Source organism: Centropristis striata, chromosome 1 (assembly GCF_030273125.1).
Source record: "Centropristis striata isolate RG_2023a ecotype Rhode Island chromosome 1, C.striata_1.0, whole genome shotgun sequence".
Lineage (NCBI taxonomy): Eukaryota > Metazoa > Chordata > Actinopteri > Perciformes > Serranidae > Centropristis > Centropristis striata.
The window spans coordinates 698859-723977 of record NC_081517.1 but is presented as its reverse complement, the minus strand read 5'-3'; the positions used below and the strand labels follow the sequence as shown (position 1 = coordinate 723977).

General features: G+C 39.4%; 2 protein-coding genes across 2 annotated transcripts in view; both read right to left on the bottom strand.

Moving 5' to 3' along the window:
- The window catches only part of LOC131980613 (lysyl oxidase homolog 4-like), a 30982-nt gene extending 14164 nt beyond the window's left edge, over positions 1-16818 (bottom strand). The window contains exons 1-6 of the mRNA XM_059344908.1: positions 16266-16818; positions 15241-15896; positions 14032-14243; positions 3757-3795; positions 3433-3640; positions 1149-1329 (exon numbers count right to left, since the gene is read on the bottom strand). Coding sequence (XP_059200891.1) covers positions 1149-1329; positions 3433-3640; positions 3757-3795; positions 14032-14243; positions 15241-15896; positions 16266-16533 — 1564 coding nt within the window. The 5' untranslated portion in view covers positions 16534-16818. The remainder of the gene's footprint in view (positions 1-1148; positions 1330-3432; positions 3641-3756; positions 3796-14031; positions 14244-15240; positions 15897-16265) is intronic.
- Positions 16819-21491: 4673 nt separating this feature from the next.
- Positions 21492-25119, bottom strand: part of tekt4 (tektin 4) — a 4191-nt gene continuing 563 nt past the window's right edge. The window contains exons 2-7 of the mRNA XM_059333443.1: positions 24019-24089; positions 23768-23911; positions 23216-23302; positions 22970-23105; positions 22730-22884; positions 21492-21776 (exon numbers count right to left, since the gene is read on the bottom strand). Coding sequence (XP_059189426.1) covers positions 21563-21776; positions 22730-22884; positions 22970-23105; positions 23216-23302; positions 23768-23911; positions 24019-24089 — 807 coding nt within the window. The 3' untranslated portion in view covers positions 21492-21562. The remainder of the gene's footprint in view (positions 21777-22729; positions 22885-22969; positions 23106-23215; positions 23303-23767; positions 23912-24018; positions 24090-25119) is intronic.

The following is a 25119-nucleotide window of genomic DNA, read 5'->3' as shown; positions in this document are numbered from 1 at the left end:
GGTTTGGTCCTGCTGGCGGCTGATTGCCTGACATCCTCATTTCAAAGCTTTTCACACACAACAGGTTTATTTAGACAACAACACATGCCATTGTTTGGCTCGCTGGAACCTCCTAGCATAGTTTACACTGGTATAATTGGTCATGGGTAGAGTTCCTCCACAATCAGAAGTAGAAGTAGAAGCTGTAAACATGTGCTCGGGGTTTATTTGTCTGCTTGGTTGTTGGAGCGCTGCGTTTAGCAACTGATATTTAGGCTGAGAAGTGTTTAGTCTAAAGCAGCTGTTCTCAACCTGGGGGTCAGGACCCCAATTGGGGTCGCGAGATGATTTCTGGGGGTCGCCAAATCATTTTGGAAGTCAGCTCTGTCTCCACTGTGTTAAAGTGTTCATGTGTTCATGTGTTTTGTCTTTTTTTGGTCATTTTGTGGTTTTTTTTTTGTCATTTTGTGTCTTTATTTAGTCATTTTGTGTCTTTCCTGGTCAAATGTGTCTTTTTTTTGGTCATTTTGTGGTCAATTAGTGTCTTTTTTGGTCATTTTGTTTCCTTTTTTTAGTCATTTTGTGTCTTTTTTTGTCATTTTGTGTCTCTTTTTGGTATTTTTTTTCTTTTTTGGGTTATTTTTTTTTCTTTTTTTGGTCATTTTGTGTCTTTTTTAAGTCATTTTGTGTCTTTTTTTAGTCATTTTTTTCTTTTTGGGGTTATTTTGTTTCTTTTTTTGTCAATTTGTGTCTTTTTTGGTCATTTGTGTCTTTTTGGTCATTTTGTGTCTTTTTCTGGTCATTTTGTGTCTTTTTTTGGTCATTTTTTGGGTGATCTGAACTGTGCGTGTGAGATTCTGTTCAGTGAGCGGGGGTCGCGGACAACATGCATGTTAAATTGGGGGTCGCGACTCAAAAAGGTTGAGAACTACTGGTCTAAAGGATCACAACTGATTCAACGTTGGTCCCATTCAACACATGAAGGGTTATCAGATCTGTAGCAGGGCCTTTTTTTGATGACAAATAAAGAGCCAGTTATAGTTTAAACATACAGATGTCTCCCACCATGACTTCACTAGCCGTGGTCAGTGAACGCATCACTGGAAGAGCACCAGAAAGACTTCAGAGTGACTTTATGTACAGTGTGTGTGTCTGTTTATTTATCTCACCCTGTCCCAGCAGAGCCTTGGTCAGCGCCTCCTTGGCCGTCCCGAAGCCCAGCTCTCTGCACACCACGCTGGCTGCAGCCACGTCCCACAGGTGGTCACACACGGTGCCCCACTTCCCCTCCTTCAGCACCTCCACACGGCCCTCCCCGACCCGGGGCCCCGCCTTCAGACGCACCACAGGCTGACGGGACAAACAAAGAGTTGAGGGGCAATAAGAAGGTGTGTGAATTGATCTTAAATCTTATACACTACTGGTCAAAAGTTTTAGAACACACCACCTTTTATTGGAATGATAAAATTTAATTGAAAATGATGCAGTTTAATGTCTCAGTCTACTCTGAAATGAATGCACATTTAAAATTCTTTATTGAGCATGATAGTGTTTTGAAAATAAAAAAAAAGATTCAAAATCACATTTTATGTTGAACTAAAGGACTAAAAAAAGACACAAAATGACTAAAAAAAGACACAAAATGACTAAAAAAGACACAAAATGACTAAAAAAAGACACAAAATGACTAAAAAAGACACAAAATGACTAAAAAAAGACACAAAATGACTAAAAAAGACACAAAATGACCAAAAAAAGACACAAAAAGACTTACAAAGACATGAAAAGAATTAAAAAATGGACAAAATAGCCCAAGACTCCATAGAGTTAAGTTGTTAACCCATTTCTTGTTCCCTGAAAAAGGCCTACTTGTATAATTCTGAAATGTACATTATTTTCCAGTTTTGGTTAAGCTTACCTTTTTTTATTTACCTCTGGCAGTTCACCACTTACCTTTGGACCCTTTCAAGCTGTTCATTTGACTTGAACTGCTTGAATTTCAATAAAAAATGGAAAAAAAATTGGGGTGTTCTAAAACTTTTGACCGGTAGTGTACTTTTAAATGTCGTCTGAATGTGGATTTTTTCCATTTCTGATTCTCCAATGACCGTGAAGTCATGCAAGAAAAACAATTTTTTTTCAAGAATTCAAGATAACACAGAGTGAGTAATTGCAATATAAATAGTCATTAATATTTCTTTAAAAAGATACCTAAATATTAGACGAAATGTCTTGTTTACATACAGTTTTCGTACAGATTTAACAAAATCTAACATGTTCATTAGTGAGCTTTAGAAGAAGAGAATTTGCTACTTTTGACCAGTTGATAGTTGCTTCACATGCACTATTTGCGTATCCATCTTCTCAGCTGTCTCTCAAAGCATTTCTTGATCTTGCACGATATGTACGAATTAAACAAACAAGATATAACATGTTCATTAGTAAAAATGACTTTGGACAAAGCCATGCTAATGTTAGCTGGTATTGAAGCTAAGCTAACTGCCTCCATCATACACTCTATATAAAGGTGGATGGTCCGACAGCTTCCCAAAACTGAAGCCAAAACATCTTGGTCGCCCCCTGGTGGCTGGCTGCAGTGTAGCTCATAAAACCCGCCCCCTCCATGATAGCGAATGGGAAATGGGCCAAACTAATAAAGCAAAGGAAATGTCAAATTTTACATAGTTCCTATCAATTAACTGTATGTGTTAATTTCAACCTGGTCTCACAGAAATCCGTGAAATAGCCACGGATTTCACTTAACTCAAAATCCGTGGAATAGCCACGGAATCACTCAAATTTCCGTGAAACTGACACGGATTTGGCTACAATGCAAGTTAATGCAAGTTAATGACAATGCAAGTCATATCCCGTGGCTATTCCAACATACAAAGTGATTATGTACATTCACTGAGTGAATATTTAGAAAATAAAACATAAATTTCTCGCTAGAAATGTGATCAAAATCCATTTTTATGCAGAAACTAAGTCAAAATATAGATTTTTCACTAAAAATGAGAGAACTGTCCGCCATGTTTTTTGTTCTGACCGCCGGGACCTTGAAAGTCACGTGACTTGGAACAAACCAATAGGAACAAATATCCATGGAATAGCCACGGGATATGACTGTCATTAACTTGCATTGTAGCGAAATCCGTGTCAGTTTCACGGAAATTTGGCTATTCCACGGATTTTGAGTTAAGCGAAATCCGTGGCTATTTCACGGATTTCTGTGAGACCAGGTTCGTTAATTTTGCCTGATATGTTTGGTTTAAATGAATAATTTGATGCTATAAAAGATGGGTATAACTTGCGCATCTCTGGCTTCAAATGCACAAGATGGCCGCTCCCGTATCTGGGATTTTTTGGCTTCACTTTTGACAGGTAAGTCAGTTTTGGCAAGAGCCAAATGAGTGTATGGAAGTGTTCATTATCTATATTTTGCAGACTGACCGGCGTGGCGGGAGGTGCAGGCGCTCTGCCGTAGCGTGTGAACTGGTATCCGAGGACGCAGCGGACCACGGCGTGCATGCCGTTACTGCAGGGGGCGCTACTCCTGGGGAGGGACAGCTGGGCCTGGCACTGAGACAGAGACACCTCCGAGCCTTGACACTGCACCTTCTCCACCCAGTAGCCCTTCTTACCGATCTGAGTCCTCAGCCTGGAGGAGGAGGAAGTGAAGGAGGAAGTGAGAGACAAAAGAGGTATATTTGTGATTCATCACATTATTAATGATCTTTGAAACACAAGTTGTGTGATTCATAAAGCAGATCTTACCTGGAGGACGGATCAGCTAACTTGGAGTCCCACAGTTTCCTGAAACAAGAGAACATAGTTTCAGCTTTGCATCTTTACATCCAGTAGACTTAACCAGCTATTCTCAACCTTGGGGTCGGGACCCCAATTGGGGTCGTGAGATGATTTCTGGGGGTCGCCAAATCATTTTGGAAGTCAGCTCTGTCTCCACTGTGTTAAAGTGTTCATGTGTTCATGTGTTTTAGTCTTTTTGGTCACTTAATACCTTTTTTTGGTCATTTTGTGTCTTTTTTTGATCATTTTGTGTCTTTTTTAGTCATTTTGTGTCTTTTTTTATCATTTTGTGGTCAATTTGTGTCTTTTTTTAGTAATTTTGTGTCTTTTTTTGATAATTTTGTGGTCAATTTGTGTCTTTTTTGGTCATTTTGTTTCCTTTTTTTGGTAATTTTCTGTCTTTTTTTTGTCATTTTCTGTCTTTTGGGTAATTTTGTTTCTTTTTTGGGTCATTTTGTGTCTTTTTTATTATTTTGTGGTCAATTTGTGTCTTTTTTGGTCATTTTGTTTCCTTTTTTTGGTCATTTTGTTTATTTTTTGGGTGATCTGAACTGTGCGTGTGAGATTGTGTTCAGTGAGCGGGGGTCGTGGACAACATGCATGTTAAATTGTTGGTCGCGACTCAAAAAGGTTGAGAACTACTGGACTAAACAACCAGCTGTCCTATAGTACACTCCCACAGTCACATCTTTTCTCATCAATCATACTCTCTTCCCTTCCTTACTCTTCCATTCTGTCTATCAAACCTCAAATAAACAAACTGAGAGTGATGAAGGAGACACAACATGCTGGGAAGGGCGTAGGGATAAACACAGCTCTCATGTACGGGACGGCAGATTTACAATAACGGATCACATAACTCCCTCTTTCTTCCTTTCTTTCCTCTCAAACCACCACCTTCTTGACATGACTTTTTTTTAGATCTTCCATTTCTACATTCATGGGTATTTCTGTTTCAGTGTTTGTCCATAAGTCTACAGTGGATGTCTGGTTTGGGGCATCAATGTGGAAAAAAAACTATAAATGTGAATAAGCCACTATACATTAATCCTGCTGGAGCAGCCTGACTGAGGCCTGCCAACTCCAACAAGAGCTCTAAACTGTCTTTCCTTAAACTACAGTCACATTCAAACAAGAGTAAGAGTGTATAATAATATATACAGAATGAGGCCCCCTACAGCTGGGCACACACACACACACACACACACACACACACACATTACATTACATTACATGTCATTTAGCAGACGCTTTTGTCCAAAGCGACTTACAATAAGTGCATTTAACCTGATGGTACTAGACATAGACCACAGGAATCAAGTAAGAACACACACACGCACGCACACACACAAACACACACACACATACTACGCTAAGATCTAAAAAAGTGAAGAGAAAAAAAAGCACAAATTCAATAAAAAGAATGATTCACAAACCAGGCAGAGTCTGGGAAGTGTCCCTCTGTGACACACACACACACACACACACACACAGACACACACACACACACACACACACACACACACACCAGAGCTGACCACCACATGGACCAGTGTGGTCACCAGTGTGACCACAGACAGGTGCGGGGTGACTGACGCCCTTCATGAATGCGCCTGAATTAAATGAGTCACAGCACCAAGTATAGAAGAGAGGAGAAGCGTTTACTGTACAACCAGATTCATGATGCAATTAAATATTTGGCGACCTAAAACGGGACATGTTTCCTCTCCAGGAGAACCCCAGTATCCTGGTAATCCACAGCTTATTATGCACAGTCCCAATATTAGATGAGAAATGTGTTTGAGGCTGGAGGGGCCTATAAGGAAAGCCACAATAGGAACCAGACACACTGCTGTATGGAACAAAATATCTGCTTCTTTAGCTGCTAATAGTTGCCAATGTCCAGACATATAAATCCACCAACTCCACTCAGTTTACTGACTCGAGGAGTCTATACTGGTGTATATTTATATATGGAAATATTGATGAGTGCAGCTTTAAGTGTACTTTTTTGGAGGAAAATATTGTGCTCTTTTGCAATACGGCATTGCGGAATGAAGTGGAAGGAGATGAGCAGCAAAGTTTATGATTTTATGATTTTTTGTTTTTATTGTATTCATGCATATTTTGTTTTGTGCAGGCAGTACATTTTACATTTTATTTTATCTATTTTTATCCCATTTTTAATTTATTTTATCTTATTGCATCTTACTGTTCTATTGTTTACTACATCTCTTTGTATTTTGTTATGTATTTATTGTTTGTGCTTTGGAAACCTTGTGTTTGCTAAAATTGTGCTCTATAAATAAAGTGGATTGGATTGGATTGGAAAGTAACACACTACACATGGCTTATGTTCAACATGAATTCAAAACAATAACTTTTTCTCACTGCAGAGATTCTACATGCTCACAACGTTGTTCTGCATTTTGCTCAACATGATTCTATTACTGTAGGAGTTAATGAGAGGTGATACGGTCCTTTATTATTATTACGGTCCTTTATTATTATTCTTAGTGTTGGTCGTCCGTCGTCTTTAACGCTGTAACGCTTCTGTTACTAGCTACGAAGGTTCAGATCTGGATCACTGGGTCCCCCATCATGTCTTCATTCTTCTTCTCTACCTTCCTTCCTTCTTTTGTTCTATTTTTATGTAGCAAGACACATAAAATGGTATATCTGAACAGCAAAATCCATCTAAAAGAGTTTAGATGTCAATTCCTGTTTGTATTCAAAAAATGTTTAAATGAAGGCAGGGTATTTATAACTTAAGGGGGTTAATGCTAATGTTTGAAACTCAGAAAGTCAGAACTAATCTCAAATACAGATGTGTCAGTTTTGGGTGTAAAATTATGGATTAATGGACTAAATGATGAAATAAAGATCTGTAACTCTATGTTGGTTTTCAAGAAGACTTTAAAATCTAAAATTATCAAGGGTTACAATGAAATTTGATTGAATTAGATTTTTCAGTTGAAGGTATCATGTGTTTTGTAACAATGTGAATTACTCAGTTAATGTAATGTATATAATGTAATGTATATAATGTAATGTATATAATGTAATGTATATGCATGTAGATAGTTCAGGAGAGGCAAAAATAAGCCTTTAGTGGCTTCAGCCTGTTCCTTTTTCGGTTGCTGTCTGATGGATTCTTTTGTAAAAAACATGATTTTATTTTGTTGTCTTTGTTTTGTTTGTTTTTGTGTAGCTGAGAAGTGCAGATGCAAATAGTTCTATGCATGTATGAGTTGTGATGACATTAGCTTGCGGGCGTGAGTTTATCTGTGTGAGCCTGCACAGTTTAAATGCTTCATAATGGCGTTGAATCAAAATGTGAGAGGCAGACTGTAAGGGGGTGTTAGTTGCTGGTTGGGAGGTGGTGGGGGAGGGAGGAGGAGGTGGGGGAGGGAGGAGGAGGTGGGGGAGGAGGGAGGAGGAGGTGGGGAGGAGGAGGAGGAGGAGGAGGAGGTGGGGAGGAGGGAGGAGGAGGTGGGGGGGAGGGAGGAGGAGGTGGGGAGGAGGAGGGAGGAGGAGGTGGGGAGGAGGAGGAGAGAGTGCTACCCATATAATTGCCTGCTCTGTTGGCAGTGTCTGCTGTGCGGTCGAGCAGTAGCATGTTGGTTCACACACACCAGACATGGAAATATGCACGTACATATCAACTTTCCCTGCCTTGCCTCAGTAAAAACAAAGCTCTTTAAAAACCCCAGCGTCGTTACGACTGGATGCTGGGAAACAAGGAGCAAGTGATGTAAGTCTCTGTGAACTGGGAACTTTTATGAGCATCACTTCACTTCACAGGACGAGAGGCATGTTCTCCTGGTTTACACTCCTCAGTCGTCCTGCTGAGAGCTGAAACACGCTGGATGCTGATCTTTGTCAGGTCGGAAACACAAGCTGAAGTTGAGTTAAGGATCTCCCAGTTTTATAAGGAGATTTAAAGGGAGGGAAGTACACCACAGCATCAAGCCTCAGGCACAACAAACAGGTTGTGACCGCAGCACTGCTGAGTCCTTTTAACCAGGAGAAGATTTTCTTACTTCTCAGGAACCTCAGCTCGATGCCAGGTTTTTTATGCAACCCTGACCACACAATACCATAAGCCACACTGTTGGGAGGATCTGACTGTCAGTAAAGCAGAGATAACCTGTCATTATACTGCATGAATGCAAAGCTGGCTGACTGGAACAATCGGCTCACTCAGGAGACTCCAGGTTGCCACACTGGCTCCACAATTGCCTCTAAATCAGCCTTCACGGGAAACTCAAAGGGCATGACAGCGATGTACTTTCCATGAAATGTGGGTCTTAACATAATTGCCACAAAGGCATAAAAAGGTTTTTTTTTAAGCCATAAGCTGAGGAGGGGACGAGGCGCAGGGGGTTAAAGTAAATCAGAAGAAGTGAAGTTACTGTGTGGACGTGATGAAACGCTGGAAAACGGCTTTAGAGCCTTTTGTAAGCGCAGCAAAGTGGAGCAGTATTTAAGCAGCTGTAAAAATGCGCTGAGCAACTTAACAGGCCGAGACAAAGGCAGTCACACATAAAAAGATAAATAAGAAAAAACAACCACATGGCCAGAATGGGAAGTGCTGACACAGCAAAGGGGGTGAAGCAGGTTCAGTCAAGAGAATATTCTCGTGGATCTCTCAGACCATAATTACAGCTGCTCCAGTGGAGAACAAACCCCAAAGAAGAGCAGGCATGGACCACAGCAGCACAGTGGTAGGACCAGGAGGATGAGATGTGACTCTTATCATGTGAGCATCAACATAAACAAGAGGCTACGGCCACGCTAGCAGCTGTTTCAGGCTAACAGAGCTCTGAGATCAACCTTTAGAGGTATCGTTGGAGTCTGCTGCTGTGGGGCAGTAGTTCTCAACCTTTTTGAGTCGTGACCCCCAATTTAACATGCATGTTGTCCGTGACCCCCACTCACTGAACACAATCTCACACGCACAGTTCAGATCACCCAAAAAAGAAACAAAATGATCAAAAAAAGAAACAAAATGACCAAAAAAAGACACGAATGGACCACAAAATGATAAAAAAAAGACACAAATTCATCAAAGAAGACACAAAATTACCAGAAAAGACACAAATTGACCAAAAAAAGACACAAGATGACCAAAGAAAAGATACAAATTGAGCAAAAAAGACACAAAGTGACCAAAAAAGACACAAAATTACCCAAAAAGACACAAAATGACAAAAAAGACACAAAATTTCCAAAAAAAAAAGACACAAAATGTCAAAAAAGAAACAAAATGACCAAGAAAGACACAAAATGATCAAAAAAGACACAAAATGACCTAAAAAGACACAAAATGACCAAAAAAGACACAAAATGAACTTCCAAAATTATTTGGCGACCCCCAGAAATCATCTCGCGACCCCAATTGGGGTCCCGACCCCAAGGTTGAGAATAGCTGCTGTGGGGGAACACTCATACATATGATATGCCATACCTTTGATGGGAAAAATCTTTAGTAGTCAGCACAACAACAAGTGTATGTGAAAGCTAGCTAATATTTATACTAGAATAGGACGTCTCTGCAATACTGTTTTGTCTTTTGGCCATTTCAGTACTACGGTCATGACCGAAATTAGCACTTTGCTGGTTGCTAGCTAACTGCTTGCAAATTAAGATCTTTTGCTTCATGACATCAACATACCAACATGTCAAAGAGCTGCTGTGTGAGTAGTTGTACTGAAAACAAGACAAAAAGTCTCCTTTTATATTACCAGGTTTAAAAGATACCATCTAATATATTATACCTGTATGGGGATGATTCTAGGACAATCAGGTTTCTGTAATATCGCCTTCCACTCACCAGAAAGGGCTTCAAATCGTCCACCATGTTGGCTTCATCTTCTTTAGTCAAAATGTATGTCAAGGTTGTGAATTTAGCTTTAAAGGAGGAAGAACCTCATTTCACTGAAGACTTTATAGAATACACTCCCTATCTAGAACACGCTGTCTGTGAAATGTGGTCATACACTTTTAAAGTATTAGACAAATTGAAGCTTTGACCTGATGATTGCAATGAAAAGTTATGGGATCATTCAGGTTATTACTATTATTCATGCGGGGAATGTCGACACCAAATTTCATGGCAATAATCAAAATGTCCTTAACCTTAATGTGGTGCTACAAGAAAAGTCCTCAAGCTGGTTTCATCCTTCATGGACCATGAATGTTCTAAATGTCGTAGCTATACCTCCAGTGTTTGTGGAGACAGCTCAGTCTGGTGTACAGGCCAACTGACCCACATTTCTGCTTGAGTGGCAAAAACAAATGGCTAATGTTGCTTAGTGGACAAAATTTGCCATAAGTTCTACCTCTGAAAAACTTTTTAAAAAGCACAGTCACTAACATAAATATATGTTTGAGATGCCAATAACCTACTTCTTCATGTAAAAAATAAACAAAACAAAATGTCTCCCATCCCAGATGTTTACTGTCTGAGAGGAATGGCTGCTCCACTCGTCTCCCACGTAGTCGGGTGGAGGCTGACAGAAAACAAACAACATTCTCTGGCTGCTCCAGTCTTTACACAAGCTGCTCGTCGCCTCTTGGCACAGAAATATGTTTCTCTAGACAACTCTGAAGTGTTTTTCAGTGTTGTCGTTCATATTAGCATTAGATTTAGAAGGTTAGCATGGTGGCCAACCAGCTAACCACCATCTTCAAAGGACTTCAAAGGTCTACTTGAGGAAATAAAGGCAGCCATTCAAGCTAGTTCTAAAGTTGAGCTTCTCTCACAACGCTGCATGTGAAGAAGATAAGACAGCTAGAGATAGTTCTTCACTGCTAGCTGTGGCCGTGGTGGTGAACGGGGCAGCTGAGGAGAAGCACAGCAGGACACCAGGGGTAATTATTGAGGACATGGAGACAGATGGTGCAGCAGCTAGCGGTCAACAGCCGTCCTGTTAGCCATAAAAAGACCTCTGTGGGCAGACAGACGGACACACAGACGGTTATGTTTGCGTGTTCACAAGCGTGTGAGTGTATTTGCGTATTTATTTGTATGTGCATGTGGATTCTGGACATAGTTTTGCAAGGTCTTGTAAGATGTTATGTGATGAAGGTGGAGGCAGGATGTAGCAGCATGAGTATGTTAGTGAGGTTTTATATGTGTGTAGAGCAGGGGTCTCAAACTCGCGGCCCACGGGCCAATTGCGGCCCTCGTGACGATGTTTTGTGGCCCCCACCTTGATATGAAAGTTTATGTGAATTTTATATGAATGGCACTTTACCGTTTGTGTGTGGAAGGTCCCTTTAGTTACTTTTTTGGTACTTTTGTGTCTTTTTATTTGGTAATTCTGTATCTTTTTTGTAATTTTGTGTCTTTTTTTAAATAATTTTGTGTCTTTTTTTAAATAATTTTGTGTCATTTTTGATAATTTTCTGTTTTTTTCTGTCATTTTGTGTCTTTTTTTGGTCATTTTGTGTCTTTTTTTTGGTCATTTTGTGTCTTTTTGGGTCATTTTTTGTCTTTTTTTAAGTAATTTAGTTTTTTTCTGTCATTTTGTGTCTTTTTTTAGTAATTTTGTGTATATATTTTTGGTCATCTTGTTACTGCCTCCCGCGGCCCCCAGGAAATTTGAGTTTGAGACCCCTGGTGTAGAGGCTCTGAAGGTTTGAGAAGGTGCTATGGCTAAAGTTAGAAGGATGAGCTGGATTTATAGAGATTTCAGCGTAACAACCTGACAATGAGCATGGTTTGTGTTTGCTGGTTGTGAAAAATAACAAATATACAGCTTGAGTCCTGCTTCTTTTCCTACTTAGTCTCTATATACTAGTTTAACTCAGTGGGTTTCCTGTCTGCTAAACTTAATGTCCCTTACGCTACTACTGAGTGAAATATTAGCATATCAGCAGCTTCTATGCAAGAACTAGCTAACGAACTAACTAGCTAACGAATAAAACATAATTTCTCTCCATTAGAAAGACAATCTGTTTAAACTCTATACTAATAGGTTCCCAGTTTGGTTAAGCCTCACTGGCACCACTATCGCCATTTGAGCTGATATGTTAAATGTGTTAGCAAACAGTTGCCTAATTTTACATTCACAAATACGGTGCAACATTATAATTAACTTGCAGTTGTGTTTCTATCCACCTGATGAATCCCAGGCAGATATCTTATGGTTTCCACCAACTCCTGATGGAAATATCTGGCTGTTTAGTGGCCGAATGCTCTGATTATCACAGCTAGCTAATAATTGTGGCAGTCAGTCTTTACATAATGACGTTTTTTATAACATAGATGGAGGTGTCAGGTGATGTAGTATAAAGAGTGACAAAGTCCATGTAGGGAGGAGGTCAAAGTGGATGGATGGGTCAAACAAATACTTGACTTTTAGCAAGGTTATAATAGTTTTGGATTTTTCATTAGTTTTAGTTTTAATTTCGTTGTCAATTTTTGTTTTCAAATTCAGTTAGTTTTAGTTTTTCACTTTTTAGAGTGAGTTTGCTAGTTTTAGTTAGTTTTAATTTTTTTGAAAATGCTTAGTTTTAGTTTAGTTTTTGTTAGTTTTAGTGTTAGTTTTAGTTTTTTGTAATGAGGTATTTGTTTCGGTGCAAGATTCAATAAGGTCACAATAAATCTCAGCCCCAATAAGTTTATTAAGTCATAAAACCAGATAAATGAAATAGGTTTGATATCAACCAAAAATATGAAAAAAAGTTGACAAAGACTAAAACTAAGGACATTTTCACTATAATTTTAGTTAGTTTTAGTTAGTTTTCTAACCACACAATACAGTTTCAGTTAGTTATCGTTTTTTAAAAAACTCTCATTTTTATTTTTATTTCAGTTAACGAAAATGTTTTTTCAATCCTAGTTTTCGTTATTTCGTTAGTTTTCGTTAACTATAATAACCTTGACTTTTACTCAGGAAATAATATTGAAACCTTTTTTTTTAACTTACGTATGAAATTACATGTATGAAACAACATAGTACATCGTTTAGTAACTGCATGAATTTTATTTTACCCTCAACCATGATCTTCTCTTAAGCCTAACCAAGTAGTTCAGTTTTACAATGCTAACAGCATGTTAAACAGCGACTGTTTCACAATGTCTTATGTTGTTTCGTAAGTCATTGGCAAACAACCTAGTTTGTCTTTTCGATATGAGGATGTGTTGTGCTTTAGAAAGTGCTGCTGCACACAGTCTTTTTTTAATTATATGAGATTAGAAACCATATAAGGGAGGTTTCATCTAAAGACACACTCCATGATGATGATAATCTTGTAGTCTGGATGTGACATTAATAACATACTCTCTCAGACTATTTTAAAGGTTTGTGTAGAGGCCCACTCAACAGGGCAGACGGGCCTGGCGGACAGCCGGACCCGGCTAATGCCACAGTGGACGCGTCACGCCAAGTGGTTTCACTAATGACAGCAGCTGTGGTGAACCTCTACTGCAGGGGGCCTGGAGCAGCAGGCCGGGCATGGGCCGCCTAATCCCTGCAGGGGTGTGTAGTCCACCACAGCTTTCCATCCCTTTCAAAACCACACACATACACACAAAAACACACAAAAACACACGCGCCCGTATGCACACACACACACACACACACACACACACACACAGTGGCGTAAAGTAACAAAGTACATTTACTCAAGTACAATTTTGACTTACTTGTACTTTACTTGAGTATTTCCATTTTATGTAACTTTATACTTCTACTCCACTACATTTTAGAGGCAAATATTGTACTTTTTACTCCACTACATTTATCTGACAGCTTTAGTTACTTTACAGGTCGAGATTTAACATAAAAAAATACATTTAAAGTGATTTGACTTGTTGTTTTTTAATTAAACCTTGTAACAGTATATTAAATAGTTAAAACGATCCCTAACTTGATCAAATTACATTTGATTACTTGTGCTGCTTACATAAATACATCATAATATTAATCCAATAATATACTTGATATATATAAAACACTCTGAGTGGGTCCATTCTGCATAACGTGTACTTTTACTTTTGATACTTTCAGTACATTTTGATGCTGATAATTTTTTACTTTTACTTCAGTAAGTTTTGAATGCAGGACTTTTACTTGTAGTGGAGTCATTTCACAGTGTGGTATTAGTACTTTTACTGCAGTAAGATATCTGAATACTTCTCCCACCACTGCAAACACACACACACACACACACACACACACACACACACACACACACACTTTCCTGTCTCCCTCCTCCTCGTTCACTCACCTGTAGGCGTTTTGGTCAAACGCTTCTGCGGCGGGGAATCCGAGCATGCCGCAGACGACGCGGCTGCTGCTGAGGTCCCAGCCATGGTTGCACACATGACGCCACCTCCCAGCATGCTTCACTTCCAGCACGCCCTCCGTCACCAGACCGCCATGGTTGCTGGACAGCACAGGCCGGAGACGAGCCTCCTCTAGGTGAACCCGTTCAGATCCCTGAAACATGATTAATAATAGTTGTGTATGGTGCTGCTTTAGATCCTGCTGCAGGACAGAAGTGAATCTTGGTCACGCACACTGACAAAAGACAAATGTAAGTTATTTTACATGACTTCACCTTTACTCAAACAACACTTTGTTGAACTAAATATGTGCAGATAGCATGCAATCAACAGAAGAACAACATGATCCGATGACATGCTCAGTCTTTAATCATCACACTCTCTAAACATCCACATTACAGCAGGAAGGACACAGAACGTTTGTTTCATGTGTCGGGATACGTGTCAGATGATTGCATCATGGTAAAGAAAGTGTCAAGTCTGCAAGTTGAAAAGAAAGAAAGTCAAACACAAAGTGATTAATGTCTTGTAATTTCCTCTGTTCCTCTTAGTTCAGTCTCAGTTTCTGGCATGTTGGAAGAGAAGTGGCTGTTGATCTTCTAGTGGTTGTGCCCTAAAATTAAGGCTGCATTAGAACTGGATCTGGAGAAGGTCTGGGTTTAGCTCGTCTCTAATTACACATGTCCGCTGGCCTGTGGCTCCAAATATGACATTTATGTATTGGAGTCTGAATTATGCTAGAGTTTGCTTCTTCTTTGAAGGGCTGTGTATTGGCAGGACTTGTATCATGATACAGGGGTTATTTTGATTGATTGATTCAATATATAGAGACATATTGGGATACTGTTAGCAAGGTGATATATTTATCTTTATGCATCCAGGGTATGCCGTTACGCTACTTCCTGTCTCAGTTTATGTTGCTACAATGGAGTAGAAGAGTCTAATGGATGAAGATAGATTACAACACTGCAATCCAGCATTCACAGGTCTAAACATAGTTCAGTTTAAACCACTGCTGCCACGATTTATCTTGACTACTAATTAATATCTGTAAGTGTTTATGAGAATCGATATGGAAAAGTGAATTTATTTTTTTTACACACCTACTTCCTTGGTGTGTACTAGAGGTGTGTGTGTGTGTGTGTTTTTACCTGGATGTATTGCGTGTCCGGCTCCATGTCTGGATAAACGGGCTCTGGTTCAACATGGTTCCCACTGAGCTGCTGGTTCCTGTCACTTCTCCGCTCCGGCTGGACTTGAGGCTGAGGCTGGGACTGGGACTGCCTGTTGGCCTGTCCCTCTGCTTCTCGTCTCACGGCTTGTGGACTGTTCCTGGCTGATTCCAGTCTCTGCCTGTAGGCGGCAGCGTTTGCCAGACGTGAAGGCAGCTGGTGGCCTTGAGGCAGAGCGGAGCTCACCTGTGGAGTTGGTCTGGAACTGCCTCGATTCCGTCTCAAGATCTGGATCTCGTGGCCGTTCTCCTGGGGGGAAATCATGCTCCGACGGGAAGAAGAAGTTGGGTTGCGATGGAGGGCGATCTCATGGCCTCTCGCAAGAGACGAGGAGATCTGTGCCGAGGGCTGGACAGACTGTGGTGGTGGGGGGTTCCTCTGTCTCTGCTGGCTTGGCTGGCGTCTGGACGGCTCCTCCACAGGGGCAGAGGGGGAGCCAGATCTTCTTTCTGGGCTGCAAATAACCCCCAGGTCCTCAGCGTGGGTGCAGTCATTGATCCCCCAACCGTTGGAGCGACATTCAGAAATGGAGAGCTCTGAGCCCATGCAGCGCACATTGTCCAACCAGATCAAACCTAGCAGCAAGAAAAGACGGAAAGTTTCAGAAGGATGTTGATTTCCCATCTTGAGGGGCATTTCCCCATCAGAAACAACAAATGTTTGCAATTAATCTGACACCACACCAATGCAGCAGAAATCTTGTAATGTTAAAATGGTGAAAAATAATGAGTGTATCTGTGTGTCTATTAGTGTATAATCCATCATTAGGATCTACTCCAAAATGGAATGGGTTCTTTCTTGGCACATTCTACACCTTTCCACCAAATGTTGTGCAAATAGGGACAGTTTTTACCTTCTCCTGATGACAGACAAACAAACTGGACTGAAAACACAACCTCCTTGGCAGAGGTTTTTAGTAGTAAGTTGTCTATTGTTGCACATACCTTGCCCCTCGCCAAACTTAGCGCTGTGCGCCCAGGTGAGGCCACGTTCGAAGCCTAGCTGTCGGCACACCACCCTGGCCAGGTTCAGGTCCACCTCGTCGTCACACACGGTGCCCCATGCTCCGTTATAAAACACCTCCACACGGCCCTCGTTGGCACTCCGGCGGCCGACGCCGGCCAGACGAACCAGGCCGTCCTGGGCATGAAGCTGAGGGGGGCAGAGGAGGAGCAGGAGGAGGAGCGTGGGCAGGGAACTGAGGCACAGCATCCTGGAGGAGGTGAAAAATAAATCAGAGGAGATGAATGGCTGATGGGAATGGAAGTGACATTAGGTAAAGAGAAGTAAAAGAGAAGAGAAAACACAGGAGATGCATGTAAAGCAGGAGCCCCTAAACACATATGCACATGTTACCACAAAAATCCCAAAAATCACGCAAAGCCATGGAACTCACATTCCATACTCTGACAAAACATATAATTTAAAACTTCTCCTCTAACCCTAATGGGACATTCCACAGTAAAAATGAAAGATTGATAGATGTTTTTATCCTTTAAAATAATCAGAGTCATTTACAGGACAGCCTGAGACTTGAGAAACAGCATGAAAACTAAAAAAAAAAAAAGCCCTCAGTCTGAAGCAGCCAGGCCAAGGGGAGTAATAACCAGAGCTAAAAGTAGCCTCCCCGGCCAGCCAACGGAAACTTTGGCTTTCCGCAAACCCTCAAGCTTAGCTGCATGCATTTAGCCAACAGACACAAAAGCAAATAAACACCGTCATAAAAATGTTCTCACACATAAATAAAGCAGCAGGTCAAGCGGCTGAGAGAGAAGATTTGGTTAATGAGCAATGATTAATTCATCCCAGGGCCAAAACATCTTCTCCTAATAGAGGAGTCAGTGAGATAAGGAGCAGGAGGAGAGGAGGTCTGGAGGATGAAAGAGACTCATCGTGGTTGATTCATCCTCAGTCAGATTATGCTTTTCATAAGTCTATACACATACATGCTGCAGAACAAACAAATATGTGTAAAAAATAAAGAAGATGCAATAACTCAGACATATTTGGGCTTAATTAAAGTAAAGAGATGAGTTCAGACAGCTGCAGAGATGGAATCGTGATCTAAAGAGGAAAAATAGACGAAGAAAGAAAAGAAAAAGAGAAGAGAAAAAAGCTGGAGTGTAACTCACCTATCTGTTGATCTCAGCCAGAGTCTCAGGAGGAAGAAGGGAGCGAGCACTGGAGGAAAAGAAGGCAGGGAGTTTGGTCCTGCTGTCTCTCTATTCTCCTCTTCTCCTCCCTCTTACTTTCTCTGTCACTCCCTCAGATCTGCTGCTTCATCAATCCCTCCCATTTTCTTTATTCAACAAACTTATTTTCAGCGGGTCACGTTTGTCCTTTACATCAGCTGTTCTCAACCTTGGGGTCGGGACCCCAGTTGGGGTCGCCAGATGATTTCTGGGGGTCGCCAAATCAATTTGGAAGTCAGCTCTGTCTCCACTGTGTTAAAGTGTTCATGTGTTTTAGTCTTTTTGGTCATTTTGTGTCTTTTTTGGTCATTTTGCGTCTTTTTTTTGGTTCATTTTGTGTCTTTTTTGGTCAATTTGTGTCCTTTTTTGGTCATTTTGTGTCTTTTTTGGTCATTTATGTCTTTTTTGGTCATTGTGTGTCTTTCTTGGTCATTTTGTGTCTTTTTTCGGTCATTTTGTATCTTTTTTGATCACTTTGTTTCTTTTTTTAGTCATTTTGTGTCTTTTTTTGATCACTTTGTTTCTTTTTTTAGTCATTTTGTGGGTTTTTTTGGTCAATTTGTGCCTTTTTTTGGTCATTTTGTATCTTTTTTTGTCATTTTGTGTCTTTTTGTGGTCATTTTGTGTCTTTTTGGGTGATCTGAACTGTGTGTGTGAGATTGTGTTCAGTGAGCGGGGGTCGTGGACAACATGCATGTTAAATTGGGGGTCGCGACTCAAAAAGGTTGAGAACTACTGCTTTACATCACCTACGTCCTTCAAAGAAAATCTGACCAGAGAAATCAATGAGAAAAGGAACTCCAAAACGTGATAAATGCAATATTTTTTTTATAACTCTTCGGCTTTCAAATCAGACGTGCAACATTTAGCTGGTGTTGTAACAACTTGTGCATCCAACACAGACTTGTCAACACTCGTTTGATGGACTTGCAGTATGTTTCTAGTCTGCACCAGGTACTTTAAACCAAGACGATCTTCTAACAGGCTGGTCAGGAAGCATGTGAGCTCAAGCCCATATTTCATTAGGATTCTTCTCTCCTTATATCACACACAGAGTTCTTTTATTGTTTGTGTACTGAATGTTCAGTCCTCACTGTGATGTACACAATAAAATAAAAAGAAAATCACTTTCCCCTCTGTCTCAAAGGCTTTAAAGGGCGTGCAATTTATCCCACACAATGGTAAAATCATATGCACAAATACACACACACACACGCACACACATTCTTGTATTTCTATCTTTATGAGGACCCTCATTGGAACAGTGAATTCCCTTGCAAGGTTATAATAGTTTTGAATTTTTCATTAGTTTTAGTTTTAATTTTGTTGTGAATTTTTGTTTTTCAAATTCAGTTAGTTTTAACGAGTTTTTAGAGTGAGTTTGCTAGTTTTAGTTTAGTATTTATTTATTTTAAATGCTTTAGTTTTAGTTTAGTTGTTATTAGTTTTAGTGTTTTGTAATGGGGTATTTGTTGGGTGGGAGATTAAAAGAGGTCACAGTAAATGTTTCCTTTATTTCCTTTGTCTGATCCATCTTCATTATGTATGGAAAAAGTTGACAAAGATGAAAACGAAGGACATTTTCACTATAATTTTAGTTAGTTTTGTAACCACACAATACAGTTTCAGTTAATTATCATTATCATGTAACCTTTAACCCTTAAAACAAAGTCTGAAATCTCAAAAAAAGCCTTTAAAGAAGTGAGAACCGGCCGAAATGTCCTCACTTTGCAAAAATGTCCTCACTATGTTGGTTAAAAACGTGTTCTGGTCCTCACTATGTAGGAAGTACAAGAACACACACACACACACACACACACACACACAGTGTTGGCACCATCCCATGCCCACAGTTGGCGGTGTCATGAAATAAATACTATGTGCTGCAGCAGAGCGGAGCTTTCTGTCTCAGCTCTCTTTGCATAAAGTTCAGTTTCATAACATCCTCAACATCGTCGTCGTGGCACCTCCTCACCAGAAGAAGAAGCTCTCTAAGAACAAAAACTAATGTTTTCTGTATGTTTCTGTATGTTTCTCAAGATGAGGTTACAACACTATAAAGGGACAGTTCCACCCCAAAATCTAAAATACTTTTTCCTCTTATTTCTAGCACTATTTATCAATTAAATAACTATACTAGAAAGAAAATAGTTTCTACACGAAACTGCTCACAACAAACTCTGCGCAGAAATATATTTTAAAAAAGAACCTCCTTTTGTATGGCTGTGTCAATTTCCCTTTTGTTGGAAAACTCAATTATTCTTTATCGTCTTCAACATTAAGTGGTTTTGAGAGCAGCTCAGTAGAGATAAAAGATGAAAGATATGATCAAGGAGTATAATAGTTACATTTCATACACTATATGAGTCCATATTTATGCCACAAATGTATTACTTATTGTAATGTCTTATTGAGTTTAACTTTTTACATGTAGAATAATCCTGCACGACATATGTATGCTGCTTTTTCAGCCCACAATCAGAAGTGACAGGAGGCTCAATAGCTCCCTCTAGTGGACCAAATCAATATAAACATTGAGCATCAGTCTTATATAATGTATAATATATAATATAATGTATACTGTACTATGCTGTAGCTCATGAGGACTTTATTTGACAATTTATCTGTGACCCAAGACATTTTTTTTGTGTGCATGTTTTTTGTAACAATGGGATCCAGGACTTCAGATCATAATTGATAACTTTGATGGAGATGGAGGAGTTCCTACTTTCCTAGCAGAAGTTAAATATCAAGTGTTTTAGGTGGTTGGAAACACACAAAAAAGAAAGAAAACATGTTAAATGAAATGACTTGGATGTTCAAATGAAGCTTAATGTAGCACTGAAGAAAAGACATAACTGTAACTCAACTTTATTTAATAAATACTCATCATCATGCTTTTGAGTTTTTTTTATTTCAGGTTTACAAGCGTACACGAGAAGAATGACATCAATTATAAATTCAAGAGAATTAAGAGGATTAAATATGTCTTCAACCACTGCGTCTTACAATTTTATACTGTATATTAGACGTTATTGTTGAAAAAGTGACTAAAATAAACTGTTTCATATATATATATTTTGACTGTATCTATATTCATAATGAAATGCCCATACATTATGTTTAAAAAGTTCTTTAAAAGTTCTAGATAACTCTCATTGTGTGAACCTTTTGCCCAAGAGAATGTTTAGAGAAAATGGTCAGAAACAACCAGCATAAATGGAGATCAGTAGGAAACACAATATTGTTTCTGCTTTACATAAAGGGGATATGAAAATAATTTCAGCACATAAACATATATACTGAAAATACTACTGAGCTTTCAGGTTTCCTCAAAGATGAATGAATATAAATATGAATCTTTTATAACACAGCAGAACAAAGAGACAACACTCCCAGATTTTAAACACTAAAACATATCAGAACCAAAGCAAACTACACACAAACTCTGGTACACTCAAAAAAATAACTTGTTCCCAGAACGTAATAAAATTATGGAAATAATTTCCACCTTAATAAAATGCTTTAGTTTAGCGAGAAACAATTTTGTTGAGCAACAAGATGTAAATATGTCGGGTCAACATGATGTATTTGCGTTACTGTTAATTAATTACCAGGGCTCAGTCCAACTAGATCTGTAAGGGTAATTGTAACATACTAACATAATTTTATTGGGCCATTTAAACTTGTATGATATTATTAAGAGTTACTTTATTTAACAGGGTATTAGCCCGGGTTCTTCCCATCCGTCTCCCCCCTTCACACTGTCTCTCACTATCAATAAACCCTTGAAAATGGCCAAAAAACCCCAAAAACGACTAATTAGGAATGTGCACATGACTGCCACCTACTGCTCTGGAGTTGTAAGCAGAATTGATTTGAAATCTTAACCCATTAGAATTAGGTTGTTTTAACATAAGTTATTCTTGTACATTTTAAATTATTGCATTTTATGCTAAAATTACATGTTTTAAAACATAATTGTATATAGTAGAAGCTACATGTTAGATGAAGGATTAGGTGACTTTTTCTGAGTGTAGTGGTGGTCTTCAGTATCCTGCCAGCGCTGAGACCGGCGGGTAGCGTTTACGCTGAGTCATGCACTTCTCTCGCTCTATGAGCAGCGAGTGAGTTTTACAGGTGATGTCCTTCTCCAGAGTGAGGCGGGACTCCTCCAGGTGGGACAGCGAGCTTCTGGCCTCGATCAGCTGCTGCTGCAGAGACGCCACACTGGCTTCAATCTGCCTCACCTCCCCCTCCAGACTACAGACACACAAACAGACACATTACAGACAGAGGAAGGAGGTCGAGCAAAAGAGTAGATGAGTGTGTGTGTAGTTGTTTATCTGTCTTTTTGCTCTTCTTAGACCTTGACAGTAGCGACTTTTTTTGGAAAGTGAGGACATTTTGACCCATCTTCACTTTGGGACAGACCTTCAAAGTCCTGTTTGGGGGTCAGAGCTGGTTTTAAGGTGTAGGTTAGGTATTCAGATCCCTTACTTAAGTAAAAGTACTAATACACACTGTGAAATTACTCCACTACAAGTAAAAGTCCTTGATTCAAAACCTACTTAAGTAAAAGTACAAAAGTATCAGCATCAAAATGTACTTAGGTATCAAAATTAAAAGTACTCGTTATGCAGAATGGACCCACTTATATGTTCAAAATATATTATTCAATTATTTGTATTGATGCAGTGTTTTAATTTAGTAAAGATAGGGCTCATTTTAACTACTTAATATACTGTAATGAGGTTTAATTTTCAAAAAAGATGTCTAATCACTTTAAATTGATCATGTTGTTTATGTTAAATGTCACACTAAAAAGTAACTAAAGCTGTCAGCTAACTGTAGTGGAGTAAAAAGTACAGTATTTCCCTCAAAATGTAGTGGAGTAGAAGTAAAAAATCTACATAAAATGAAATACTCAAGTAAAGTACAAGTACCACAAAATTGTACTTAAGTACAGTACTTGAGTAAATGTACTTAGGTACTTTCCACCACTGACAACATTTTATCAGAAAGCTATGAGTTTCAGTGCATTACCATGAGAACAGCCTGTATGGTTAGCTTCAGGTTCAGGTAAGATGGAGGTTTAAATATGTAGTAGTCATGGTGAGGGCAACTCCCCAGGAGATGACTGTCAAAGTAATGTCACCAAAAGTGACAGAAGTAAGTGTGTGTGTGTGTGTGTGTGTGTGTGTGTGTGTGTCCACCTGAACTGAGGCAGGTCCCTGCAGAGCTCCATGTTGGGTCTGAGGGAGCGCAGGTAGAGTCTGGACTGGGCGACTCTCAGCGGAGCCTCTTTGTCCTGGATGGCCTGCTGCACACACACTATGTTCCTCTCCTGGTCCCCGATCTGCTCCAAGATCTGCACACATGACCACCCAATCAATAATCAATAGTCAATGGATCAGTCAGTGGATCAGTGGATTGATCTGGCTCTGTTCTCCTACCTGAGCGTGCTTCATCTCCAGCTGGGTCCTGGCCTCCACCAGCTGGGCACAGCGCTGGCTGAAGGCCCGGTCCACGCTGGAGCTCTGGGTCCTCAGATCATCAGTGGTGTCCTGCAGGACACGCTCCACCAGCATCCTACACACACACACACACACACACACACACACACACACACACACACACAGCATGTCGTTATCTGCTATAACTGTTCAGTAATGTCTGATCTTCAGTAGCCCCTCTCTGACCTGAGGCTGTGGCTGGCCTGCTGCTCCTGCGAGGCCTTGGTCAGGTTGTCCTGAGTGAACTTGGTCCATGATGTGCAGTTACTCACCCTGCAGAGACCACAACAAGTTACATTAACTACACACCCATATATTTAGGCTGAATATCAATGTACAGTACAGGCCAAAAGTTTGGACACACCTTGTCATTCAATGCGTTTCCTTTATTTTCATGACTATTTACATTGTAGATTCATCAAAACTATGAATGAACACATGTGGAATTATGTACTTAACAAAAAAGTGTGAAATAACTGAAAACATGTCTTATATTCTAGTAAGCAAAGGGTGGTTACTTTGAGGAATCTAAAATACAAGACATGTTTTCAGTTATTTCACACTTTTTTTGTTAAGTACATAATTCCACATGTGTTCATTCATAGTTTTGATGAATCTACAATGTAAATAGTCATGAAAATAAAGGAAACGCATTGAATGAGAAGGTGTGTCTAAACTTTTGGCCTGTACTGTATATCCTATGGATATATGGCCCCGCCCTGTTGCTCTCAGACTCACTGGTCCTGCATGGAGGCGGAGCCTGGGTGGAGCTGGGTGTCCCTGCTGGTGTTACTGTGTCTCCCACTGGTCACGTCCCAGCTGTAGGCCTGCTTCTTATCAGACCAGTCTGACTCTAAGGTCTGCTGGGCCTCCCTGTTCATCCTGACACACACACACACACACACAGCAGGAGGATCAGTCTCTTCTGTTATAAACATGTTATAGCTGGTTTGCTTCTCTTGTTATAACTTTCAGGTTCTGACACTCACTTGATCTGAGTGACGACCTGAGCCGTGGTCCTCTTCAGCAGAGCCTGAACGCTCCGGATCAGATCCACCTCCTACACAACACACTGCTGGTTACACCTACTATTATTATTATTATTATTATTATTATTAGAGAACATTAGCCTATTCTTAGAGCACAGCTGAGTTATTATTTAATAGGGTTGCAACAATTAACAATGTTTATTATTGATTTATCTGAGGATGATCATTAAATGACCCCCCAAAGGTTGACATTTTTGCCTGAAAATTAATTTTTAAGTGATTTATGGATTATCAAAATGGTTAAATTAGCTTACTATAATATAAATAACTTACTTGAGTGTCTAATTTATTAAAGCAGTATGACAATAATAAGTATAAATGCATCAATTCCCATTTTACTCTACTCCTTAATACATACTCTTTCTTTAGACACTTTATTTTTTATTGTATTTTTATATTTTATTGCTTGAAGTATGCCTAGGTTGTTCTTTTTATTTAATTGTGTTGTTATTGTCTCTGTGTGTAATGCTGCTGCTACACTGTCATTTCCCAGCTTGGGATAAATAAAGTATATCTATCTATCTATCTATCTATCTATCTATCTATCTATCTATCTATCTATCTATCTATCTATCTATCTATCTATCTATCTATCTATCTCTCTACCTCTCTATCTATCTATCTATCTATCTATCTATCTATCTATCTATCTATCTATCTATCTATCTATCTATCTCTCTCTCTACCTCTCTATCTATCTATCTATCTATCTCTCTACCTCTCTATCTATCTATCTATCTATCTATCTATCTATCTATCTATCTATCTATCTATCTCTCTACCTCTCTATCTATCTATCTATCTATCTATCTATCTATCTATCTATCTATCTATCTATCTATCTATCTATCTATCTATTATTATTGACGAGTATTCTATAATATGTCAGTATTGTTTACAGCATTATTGTTAACAACATCAAATCATTCATTTATTATTTTAACTATATTCTATGTTTGTCCTTTTATTGATGAATTAAGATGATTGTATGATTTATTTTTTTCTTCCTCAGTGATGTCTTGTCTCTCGTACAGATGAACT